The sequence below is a fragment of the Colossoma macropomum genome, unplaced genomic scaffold, assembly GCF_904425465.1.
Source record: "Colossoma macropomum unplaced genomic scaffold, Colossoma_macropomum, whole genome shotgun sequence".
NCBI classification, from domain to species: Eukaryota; Metazoa; Chordata; class Actinopteri; order Characiformes; family Serrasalmidae; genus Colossoma; species Colossoma macropomum.
The window spans coordinates 2,695,815-2,707,844 of NW_023494790.1; the positions used below are offsets into that span (position 1 = coordinate 2,695,815).

Sequence of the window (12,030 nt, forward strand, 5' to 3'; positions counted from 1 at the left end):
GAATGACTGTGTGGATCAACAGCACTGCAAAAGTCAGAGACCACCCTTCAGTTATTTAACTTCCTAACACTATTTAGTTTTTCTAAAACTGGAGTTTAAAAACTGGTTAAAAGCTACAGAGAAAATGGGGCTCCTAACAACCACCTGGAAGACCAGGTCGACCCCAAAACTGCCCCCATCAGATAACCAGCACTTAAAGCTTTCATCTCTGAGAGAGAGGAGAAAATCAAGCTGCTTCAGATCTGAAAACATCCACAGGTGTTTCTGTCCATCCTTCCACTGTGAGAAGACGACTCAGCGCTGTGGGTCTGAAAGGATGTGTAGCTGATCAAGAAGAACCTCACTGAGAAAAGGAGACGGACACATCAAAGAAGAACATAAGGCGAATTCTGTGATTGTGGGCTAATCGGTGGTTCTTCAAGGGTTGTTTAGTAAAGAAAATGGTTCTGTATAGAACCCTACGCATGATTAAGGGGGTCTTTGCATCATAAAAGGGTCCTTCAGATTGATGGTAAATGGTTCTATATGGCACCAAGAAGGGTTCTTCTATTGTTACAAGCTTGATATCATAACAATAGAAGAACGCTTTTGGGTGCTATATAGAACGATGCCAAAAACGTTCTGTATAGAACCATTTAAACTTTTCCTCAAAAGTAGAATAATTTGTTGTAAAACGTCTCTCAACGTTTGACTTTCTACAAGGCTGAAGTCGCTTCTCATTCGCCAGCTTCAGGCACCATTTAAGGTGGAACGGGATAATTTGAATGAGAATCTGACTTCAGCTTCATGACCTTTTAGTGTTTGTCAGTTTCTTGTTGCAGATTAAACGTATCAGGAAACCAGCTGGAGTGATTATAAACACAAATAAGTCCATTCGTCTCTAAATTATCGATGTTCGTCTTAAATCTTTCTCTTTGCCGTTTCGTTAGCTACTAACAAGGCCAGACTGTTGTCTGTGTTGCTATGGTGACCAGCAGTCTGCGCTGATTTTCAGGGTTAAAGGGTGAATCAGCAGTTCTACATTAACTCCAGAGTTTAAGACCATTTATTGTTAAACTGTGTTGAACGATCAGCAGAGCTTTATTTTACTGTAAAGGAGGATTATTTTATTTTTACCTACTAATCTGATTCAGCTGTGGAGCCACAACAGGGCAGTAGAAGAGCCGCATGTTGCCGACCTTTGGACTAAACACTCAAACTTGAACAGAATGACTGTTTTGACTGGATGTTAAGTAAATTAAGGGGGGGGTCTCTGACTTTTTCACAGTGCTGTATATGTTTAAACGTTTTTGGCTCCTTTAGCCAAACGCTGGTTCTTGCTTTATCTCCATCCACACTGATCTGTTCTGGTGTTTAAGGTGAACAAAGCCAACATCGAGCTGATGAGGAAGCTGGTGAAGAACGGTCCGGATGTTCATCCAGGAGCTAACTTCATCCAGCAGAGGCACATGCAGATGAAGAGGTGAGAGCTGTGCACAGCTGCTAAGGCGAACTCGTGCATGTGTTTTAGCTTATTTTATTTAACCCAATTAAAAATAAAGCCTGTCTTTGTGTATCAGAGTTTCGTGCACTTAATATCAGTAGAAAACATGGCCACCTTAATAGAAACCAATTAGCATCTAGAATGAATCTCCATCAGAGTTCTTGCATTTTCAGCTCACAGACACACAAATCATTTCTGAAAAGATATCTTCAATCCCGCTTGTTTTCAAGATCTCTAAGTAAATAATTGCAACATTTTGAAGGTGCTAGGTAATTTTTTGATCAAAATTCATGAAGAAGTTAAGTTTTTTAGCATTTACTTGTCAAATAATGGCATATCTGAGTAGCCCAGGGTCCATGTGACTGTCACATGTAAATACTTTGTAATTGACCCAAAATACCAAAACAAATCCCTGAAATTTTAGGGTTCTAAGGGTTAAATAACAGTGATGAACATTATTAAGGTTCTGGAGTGTACAGTTCATTCTTCAGTCCGTAGATGGAAACTAAGCTGCAAAATTGGCCTGTTTTGAATTCATTGTGTTTGTGATGCCACTAAAACCAACACATTTACATATATGTGCCTATTCAGCATGCAGCGGTTTAGCCCCACCCCCTCACACAGTGTTTTATCCCCGTGGTGCAACACAGGGCAGCCAGTCAGAACAGAGCTCATTTACATGTGTCAGTCTTAAAGGCACAGTAACAAAAGCAGCCTGTTTAAGGCTGCGTTCACATTACCAGGCTGAAGTGGCACAAATCTGATTTTTTGGATGTTTTCAGGGCTGTGTGACACGCAAGTCTGATCTTTTCAAATCCGACCTGAGCACTTTCATATGTGGTCCTAGATCGGATACGTATCCGATTTGTGGCCATGCGACCTTAATCTGACGCTCAGATCGGAATTCATGTGCTTGTTCTCCTCTGTGCCTGTGCCATCATTCAGCGTTACCATGGCAACAGCGCCGAACAGAAGTTAAAGCCCGTAAAAGGTGGAAAAGCAGCTCATCTCACCTTTTTCTCCTTCGTCTCGCTCTAATAATGAAGCTGAGAGCTGATCAGAGTTAATGATCTTCTCAGCGAAGCTCGTTCTGCTCGTTAGTTTGTGCTGATGATGCACGTGATTCATTCACGTGACGTTACTGAGTAGGATGAGCTCATGAGGGTCATTTCAGGACGCCAGTTCGTCACATTAATGACAGATTAGAATCACTTAGCTAAACAAGTGTGAACCATCGTGCCAGAGAGATCGGATTTGAGCAAAAAATCGGATTTGAGCAGCGAGGCTTGTAATGTGAACGTGGCCTGATTTTGTATTTGGCACTAAAGGTTCTGTTCTGTCTGATCTGTAATTTGATTTGAGTTTGGAATTCTGGTTGTTCTTTATTAACAGGTTTCTGAAGTACGGTAACCGAGAGAAGATGGCTCAGGAGCTGAAGCTGGGCGATGTGGTGGAGAGACACATGATCGACGGAGACATCGTGCTGTTCAACAGGCAGCCTTCACTGCACAAACTCAGCATCATGGCACACATCGTGAGTCAAAACGCACTGATAATGTCCTAAAACTGCTTTTCACTGACTGGAGGTACAGTCGTAAGGGAACGTTTGGGCAACCCCTGGTCAAATGACATGTTATGTTGATTTACTAAGTGAAAACACACCGATCAGGCATAACATTCTGACCACCTCCTTGTTTCTACACTCATTGTCCATTTAATCAGCTCCACTTACTATATAGGTGCACTTTGTAGTTCTACAGTTACAGACTGTAGTCCATCTGTTTCTCTGATACTTTTTTAGCCCCCTTTTACCCTGTTCTTCAGTGGTCAGGACCCCCATGGACCCCCACAGAGCAGGTACTATTTGGGTACTACAAAGTGCACCTATATAGTAAGTGGAGCTGATAAAATGGACAATGAATTCCCCTTTAAATTCAGTAAATAAACAGTAATTGTGTATTAAAATGTGCAGAAGTGTGTTCTATGTAGAAGATGTGTTCACTTGCTATCACTTAGAAAACCTGCAACAGTATAGAATTTGACCAGGGGTGCCCAAACCTTTCCACGCGACTTTATATGTGTTATTTTTGGTCTTTTTCTAAAAAGAGATGATTTTAATGTGATTGCCTCATATTTTCACACTATTTACATGACAAAAATAATGTTATTTAATTATTGAAAGTAATAAATACATTATTATGAAGCTTGTTTTGTCCACTCATATAACTCTGACACAATGCACTGCTTTTAAAATGGAACAGGGTCAGATATGAACAAATAAGAAAATATAAACTAATCATTAACTATTCAAAATAATGCGGCTGATTGTGGCTGGTTGTTTTAATTGTTAAACAGCCCTAATTAAAGCAGATATGGCAAAAATGTTATAAAATAGACACAAAAACACACTAATTTCCCAAAAAAACAATATTTTGAGTTAATTTTAATGAGTTAATGATGTTTTTAATCCTCTCCAGGCTCGAGTGAAGCCCCACAGAACGTTCCGCTTTAACGAGTGCGTGTGTACGCCGTATAACGCTGACTTTGACGGAGATGAAATGAATCTTCACCTGCCGCAGACGGAGGAGGCCAAGGCTGAGGCGCTCGTCCTCATGGGGGTGAGAGAGACAAGGAGAGATATGAGATATGGAGCAAATGTTCCAGTTGGCTCTGTGTTTGTTTTGAACTGCAGCTGTACAGCAGAAGAGCCTTGAAAACCTTTGAGTTTGCTGTTCTGTACTGTCAGATTGTTGTTTACACCCAGTGTTTTAATGTCTCCCTCTCAGACAAAGGCTAACCTGGTGACCCCGAGGAACGGAGAGCCTCTGATCGCTGCTATTCAGGATTTTCTGACAGGTATGTGTGTGTTTTGGCTTTGTGAACAGCTTGCCTCTCTCGCTGGCCACTTTATTAGAAACACCTACCTTGTACTTCCACTCACTGGCCACTTTATTGGAAACACCTACCTTCTACTTCCACCCAATGGCCACTTTATTAGAAACACCTACCTGGTGCTTCTACTAACTGGCCACTTTATTGGAAACACCTACCTTGTGCTTCTACTAACTGGCCACTTTATTGGAAACACCTATCTTGTGCTTCCACTCACTGGCCACTTTATTAGAAACACCTGCCTTCTACTTCCACCCAATGGCCACTTTATTAGAAACACCTGTCTTGTGCTTCCACTCACTGGCCACTTTATTAGAAACACCTACCTTCTACTTCCACCCAATGGCCACTTTATTAGAAACACCTATCTTGTGCTTCCACTCACTGGCCACTTTATTAGAAACACCTATCTTGTGCTTCCACTCACTGGCCACTTTATTAGAAACACCCACCTTCATTTTGTTAAGCATTTTAATATTTTATTAATTGAAGTTTATTAGTGATTAGTATCGGTACTTTTTGGAGCCGTTGTATTTCAGGCAGTGGTCCAGTGACGGTTTAACCAAAGTAGCTGAATGTAAAGATTTAAGTCTGTCCTTTTTTTTAACACTGAAGCATTAAACAAATCTTCAGTGTTCGTATCATGATCATAAAGGCACCCTATAGCTCAGCTAGTGCTCTCGGCTCGGCCGCTACTCTGATAGGGATCATATAACTACACATTGTCTTTATTTCCTTTTTTAATTGTTTGCCGACTCACATAATTGTGCCTGATATAAGTCCTGTGTATATTTTTATACATGCTTGCTCCCTTATATATTTAAACTTAGAGTTAGAGGATGTGAGTCAGCAGGTGGCGCTCTTTCTCTGCGTCTGTTTTCTGCAGGTGCGTATCTGCTCACTCTGAAGGACACGTTCTTCGACCGAGCCAAAGCCTGCCAGATCATCGCCTCCATTCTGGTGGGCAAAGATGAAAAAGTCAAAGTCTGTCTCCCTCACCCAGCTATCATCAAGGTACTCTCTCTCTCCCAAACACTCTCTCTCTCTCTCTCTCTCTCTCTCTCTCTCTCTCTCTCTCTCTCTCTCTCTGTTCTCTGTTCTCTCTCTCTCTCTCTGTTCTCTCTCTCTCTCTCTCTCTCTCTCTCTCTCTCTCTCTCTCTCTCTCTCTCTCCCTCCCTCCCCCCTCTTTTTCTCTCCCCCTCCGTCTTTCTATTTCTGTCTCTCTCTCCGTCTTATCTTTTCTGTGTCGTTCCTTTTCTCTTACACTCCCTCTCTCTTTGTTTACCTTCTCTCTCTCTCTCGCTTTCTTTCCCTCTAAATTCTTTTTCTTTACCTCTACTGTTTCATATTTTCTTTTCTTCCTTTCACTCTCTTGCCCCCCCCATGTTTATGCATGTAATATATCTGTGTACTATAGTATCTATATAGTGTATCCATATGTTTTTATATCCTGAATCTTATTATACATTCAGTTCTTATATTCATACAGTCGTGTGAAAAGGTTTGAAGTGAAAATAAGGTAACGCGTCCACTACAGAGTACAGAACATGTAATTTTTCCTAGCCCAAACATTTCCATATGACTGTATGAATATAAATGTAACAGGAAAACACTTAAACCTTTACTTTATCCACTTAAACCCTTTATTATCCACAGTATGGTGTCCTGTAGGTGCAGAAGGAAGACGAACAGAAGTGCTGTGTGGCCTTGTTGGAGTTTAACCCTTAGAAGTCCACAGTAGTTATTATTATTTAGCTGTACATTAGATTTACATTATGTAAAATGGAAATGCAGTCACTCAGTTACATGATGACTTACGTAATGAATTAAATTCAGATTTGTTTTGCATTCTGTCATTTTGGACTGTTTCTTTTGGTCCGTTTACCTTGAAACGTTCACACAGTGGGAAGCTGGTTTGACTGAAGTCACTTTAGACCTTAGTGCGTAATAATTCATGATTATTATAATTTTTTTTCCCCTGTGTGTCTGTTAGCCCATGTGTCTGTGGACGGGTAAACAGATTTTCAGTCTGATTCTGAAGCCCAGCAAGAGCTGTCCAGTTAAAGCCAACCTGAGGACCAAAGGAAAACAGTACTGTGGAAAAGGAGAGGACCTGTGCCCCAATGACTCCTGTGAGTTTTACCCACAATCACATACACACATGCATGCACTCACGCATGGGGCGCGGTTCTAAACATATTCATAACTGACCACCCATTCGTCCAGCCTACAGCAGTTTAGCTCCACCCATTCAGTCTACAGCAGTTTAGCTCCACCCTTTCAGCCCACACAGCGGTTTAGCTCCACCCATGCAGCCTACAGTGATTAAACCCCACCCATTCAGTCTACAGCAGTTTAGCTCCACCCTTTAGCCTACAGCGATTAAGCCCCGCCCATTCAGGCTACAGCGATTTAGCCTCACCAATTTGTTCATCTTACAGCGGTTTAGCTCTGCCCACTCTCCACAGAGTGGGTGACATTCAGTGCGTCTCATTTAAGTGACTGTTGCTAAGTAGAGCCAGAGAATTATAGAGAGGAGAATTACCACTCTGTAATGTCTTCCGGGTTTCTCAAACACTAGAGGGCGCTCCTGAGCGAGTCCAAAATGAATGGGTTGATATGGAGCTGTAGCATGCGCCCGCCCCCCGGGCCCCGACGATGACGGCTGTCAGAGCCGGCAGGAAGGCGGGGCCCGAACACCCAGTGGCGACAAACCTCGGCCAGGACGGCAGGGAGAGAGCCGCGAGTGGGGAGGGGGCGGAGCGCAAAGCCCAGGCTCCCCCGAGTGACGGCGGGAGGAGGAGGAAGACGACGACGGTGCCGGCAACGAGAGGCACCAGGGCAAGGAGCGAGTCCCGAGCTCCGCCGTCTGGGCCCCGCCCCCTGTTATGCAGCGAGGCTGCCCAGGTCGAAGGTGAGGTGTAGTGGAGTGGCCTCGCTGCCTGGCCGAGGTTCGTCGCCACTGGGTGTTCGGGCCCCGACGATGGTGGCCGCCAGAGCAGGCGCATGCCACAGGAGCATTTGAGCGAAATCATAGTTTATAAATGCTTAAACAGTTTAATGTAAAAGAATTCATTCATTTCCTGAACACAGAGCAGCTAAAACTTTTTTTAAACTCGAGTTATAGGAGTTTAAAACGGTGCTTCATGTACGTTCATGACATCTGTGAGCACGAACAGCCAATGAGCTGCTCCGCTCGCCAGCCAATCAGCACTCAGTAGCAGTAATGCTAACCAATCAGCACTCAGTAGCAGTAATGCTAACCAATCAGAAACTATTTTAACGTTTTCGTTTTTGTTTTCACTCCATTTTTTTTAAAAACATAAACGATTAAAATTAAATGATTAAAATGAGCTCCTAACTGCTCCTAACTTCAAAATCTCCACTGGAGCTGAACTGTCAGCGCACAGATTAGTCAGCGTTAGTGACGTTCCCGTCTGCTGCTGCTTCACAGTCGGCTGTGTGACTTGGTTCAAGTTCAGATTTAGCTTTGGATGGTAGCGTTAGGCCTTTTTCACGCATACTGCTTCTGCATGGCGTCAGTGATGTGGCGGCATGAGCGCTACAGCTCAAACGTGCTGGCCTTTCATATCTACAGCGTTTGCCCTGCAGAGCGGAGCGGCGAGTTATACAGACATTCCTGTTTCCAGACGGATAAATCGTCACATCAGTCACTCTGCATAATAAAAATATAATTTATAAAAGTGCACGGTATGTTTGTTTATCCTCGACCGCATTCTGACTTCTGATTAGGTAAACGTTTCAAGCCTGGTAGACCAACTGGGAAATCTGTCTGCTGTACGGAATGTTATCTAGTATTTCGTCATGAATTAAATTAATAGCATTTTTAAGTTTGTGTAGTTTTCTGTTTAATTTCTAGTGATTTTCATTGCTAATTTCAGTGTATTGTGCTGTGTGAGAGCCATCACTCTCTTAAGCAATTAAAAATATTACACATAAACAATATTTCAGCTTCTAAACTACACTTCTAAATATATTGGGTATGTTATCACACTCAACAGTCCATCCTCTGAAACCACCGTCACAGACCAGTGTTTCTTCTAGCACCTCACTTACCTGCCTTATTACCCCCACGTATCTGACTGATGCCCCACTGATCCCTTTCTCTGCCACTGTACACCCTTTAACTGCTGCTGCACTCAGCACTTTAACTAAAGACTCATACTTTGCACATTGTAAGGTTTACAGGTATGACTCTGTGTGTGTGTGTGTGTGTGTGTGTGTGTATGAGTGAGTGAGTGGTAGGAATGCTTGTTCTGTTTTATTTTATTTTATTTTATTATTTTATTTTATTTTTATTTTATTTACTACATGTGAACGTCTATCTGATACTCTGCACTGTGAGCTCCTGTAACCAAAACCAAATTCCTTGTTTGTGTAAACAAACCTGGCCAATAAAGCTTGATTCTGATTCTAAACACTGCTGGGACGCTCTGCCGCTTCGCCTGCTCAGCCTGCGTGAAAGCGCTGACCAGTTAATATGGACGTTGAAATGGAAAAGCATGACTTTCTGTGTCGCTCACACCGCGCAGACGCAGTGTGTGTGAATCGGGCCTTAGCTGCTTTTGGCTGTTGTGTTTTATTAAGAGCTCCTTCGCTACTTCGCTTAAGTATTAACCCTTTACGTACTTAACGGAGGTGAAATTGAGATGCTGACAATTTTACACATCAGTGCTAAGAATATAGCTGGCTGTCTATATTACGACAGGGCACTAACGTCTTCTGCAGCCGGTACTGATTTTCACAAACTATTGGAAGCAACATGCGTTTAAAAACAACATGCGTTTAAAAACAACATGCATTTAAAAACAACATGCGTTTAAAAACATGCGCTTAAAAACAACATGCGTTTAAAAACATGCGCTTAAAAACAACATGCATTTAAAAACAACATGCGCTTAAAAACAACATGCATTTAAAAACAACATGCGCTTAAAAACAACATGCATTTAAAAACATGCGCTTAAAAACAACACGCGCTTAAAAACAACATGCGCTTAAAAACAACATGCATTTAAAAACATGCGCTTAAAAACAACACGCTTAAAAACAACACACGCTTAAAAACAACACACGCTTAAAAACAACACGCGCTTAAAAAGAACATGCATTTAAAAACATGCGCTTAAAAAACAACACACGCTTAAAAACAACATGCATTTAAAAACAACATGCGCTTAAAAACAACATGCATTTAAAAACATGCGCTTAAAAACAACATGCGTTTAAAAACATGCGCTTAAAAACATGCGCTTAAAAACAACATGCGCTTAAAAACATGCGCTTAAAAACAACATGCATTTAAAAACAACATGCGCTTAAAAACAACATGCATTTAAAAACATGCGCTTAAAAAACAACACGCTTAAAAACAACACACGCTTAAAAACAACACACGCTTAAAAACAACATGCGCTTAAAAAGAACATGCATTTAAAAACATGCGCTTAAAAAACAACACACGCTTAAAAACAACACACGCTTAAAAACAACACGCATTTAAAAACAACATGCGCTTAAAAAGAACATGCATTTAAAAACATGCGCTTAAAAAACAACACACGCTTAAAAACAACATGCGTTTAAAAACAACACACGCTTAAAAACAACACGCGCTTAAAAACAACATGCATTTAAAAACAACACGCGCTTAAAAAACAACACACGCTTAAAAACAACATGCATTTAAAAACATGCGCTTAAAAAACAACACGCGCTTAAAAACAACACGCGCTTAAAAACAACACGCGCTTAAAAACATGCGCTTAAAAAACAACACACGCTTAAAAACAACATGCATTTAAAAACATGCGCTTAAAAAACAACACGCGCTTAAAAACAACATGCATTTAAAAACAACACGCGCTTAAAAACAACACACGCTTAAAAACAACATGCATTTAAAAACATGCGCTTAAAAAACAACACGCGCTTAAAAACAACATGCATTTAAAAACAACACGCGCTTAAAAACAACACACGCTTAAAAACAACATGCATTTAAAAACATGCGCTTAAAAAACAACACGCGCTTAAAAACAACACACGCTTAAAAACAACATGCATTTAAAAACAACATGCACTTAAAAAGAACATGCATTTAAAAACATGCGCTTTAAAAACAACACGCTTAAAAACAACACACGCTTAAAAACAACACGCTTAAAAACAACACACGCTTAAAAACAACATGCATTTAAAAACAACATGCGCTTAAAAACAACATGCGTTTAAAAACAACACACGCTTAAAAACAACATGCATTTAAAAACAACATGCGCTTAAAAAGAACATGCATTTAAAAACATGCGCTTAAAAAACAACACGCTTAAAAACAACACACGCTTAAAAACAACACGCGGTTAAAAACAACACGCGTTTAAAAACAACATGCGCTTAAAAACAACATGCGCTTAAAAACAACATGCGCTTAAAAACAACATGCGCTTAAAAACAACATGCGCTTAAAAACATGCGCTTAAAAACAACATGCATTTAAAAACAACATGCGCTTGAAAACATCGAGCGTACTTTGCTGCTTTGTTGTAGTAGCTTGCAGCGCAGAGGCTCATGGGATCTCAGTGCTGAGAAGGATGCAATCCTCAGAATTCAGCTGAAAGAAGGTCCCACTTCTCAGCCGCATTTTAAGGATCCTCCAGGTTCTTTCGAAAAGGGACGGTGACGAGAAATAGACCCTTCAAAAGTCACAGCCCTGCAAACTGAGACCCTACGAGTGTTTGAGCTTCTTTAGGTTTTGTTGCCTTTGGCTTCACAGGAACTAATTTACATTTTATAGAGCGGTTAATGGCTTCCGCCCCCTACAGTCTGAATGCAGCTCACACGTGGTTTACGTGGCTCTTTAAGGTGCTGTAAACCTCTGCATTAACGTACATGCTGACGCAGAGGTCAGAGGGCACAAAAGAGAGGAAAAAACAACCACAGCGTCACTGATGCGCACGAAACAGTTCAGTTATGTAGGCCCAACAGAGACGAGCCTTACTGTACATCATTACTGATAAACACTTTGTCGTATTAGTAAGCTTTGACGTTTTATGCAATAATAACTTGTAGATTGAAATATAAACTAGACAAAGGAAGACATTCTTAGATTTTTGTCCCAAAAAGTCTTTTTGATGTTAGTTTTATCAGAACTCCGTTCTTGATGTTCTACATTGTTCTCAGTCATTTTAGAATCTTCTACAGCTCTTTTGATTAGTTTTCACATCTAACATTTCTACAGTTTTATTTACATCCATCCAACCATCCGTCCATCCAACCATCCGTCCATCCAACCAAGCTGATCTATATTTTGATTCTGATAGCTGTTCTGACTGTCCAGAGAAACACATTCTTTTCAAATGGACAAAAACTGAAAATTGACAACAGTTTAGGTACGAGGCTTTGTTCCGACAACAGCAAGATATATATATATATATATATATATATATATATATATATATATATATATATATATATATATATATATATATGTGTATATATATATGTGTCTGTGTCTGTGTGTGTGTGTGTGTGTACACGTTACATATTTATATATATGTTTAAGCAATAGAACACAAGAGGGAGTGTTTGGCTCGTGCCTGCGAGCAAATCACAGCCGTGATGTTATTGGCGAT

At 40.8% G+C, this 12,030-nt stretch overlaps 1 protein-coding gene across 2 annotated transcripts in view; it reads left to right on the top strand.

Moving 5' to 3' along the window:
• Positions 1–12,030, top strand: part of polr3a (polymerase (RNA) III (DNA directed) polypeptide A) — a 71,385-nt gene that overhangs the window by 11,606 nt on the left and 47,749 nt on the right. For both annotated transcript variants that reach the window (XM_036571921.1, XM_036571922.1), the window contains exons 9-14: positions 1,359–1,462; positions 2,876–3,017; positions 3,961–4,101; positions 4,270–4,339; positions 5,262–5,389; positions 6,369–6,507. In XM_036571921.1, the coding sequence (XP_036427814.1) occupies positions 1,359–1,462; positions 2,876–3,017; positions 3,961–4,101; positions 4,270–4,339; positions 5,262–5,389; positions 6,369–6,507 (724 nt within the window). The remainder of the gene's footprint in view (positions 1–1,358; positions 1,463–2,875; positions 3,018–3,960; positions 4,102–4,269; positions 4,340–5,261; positions 5,390–6,368; positions 6,508–12,030) is intronic.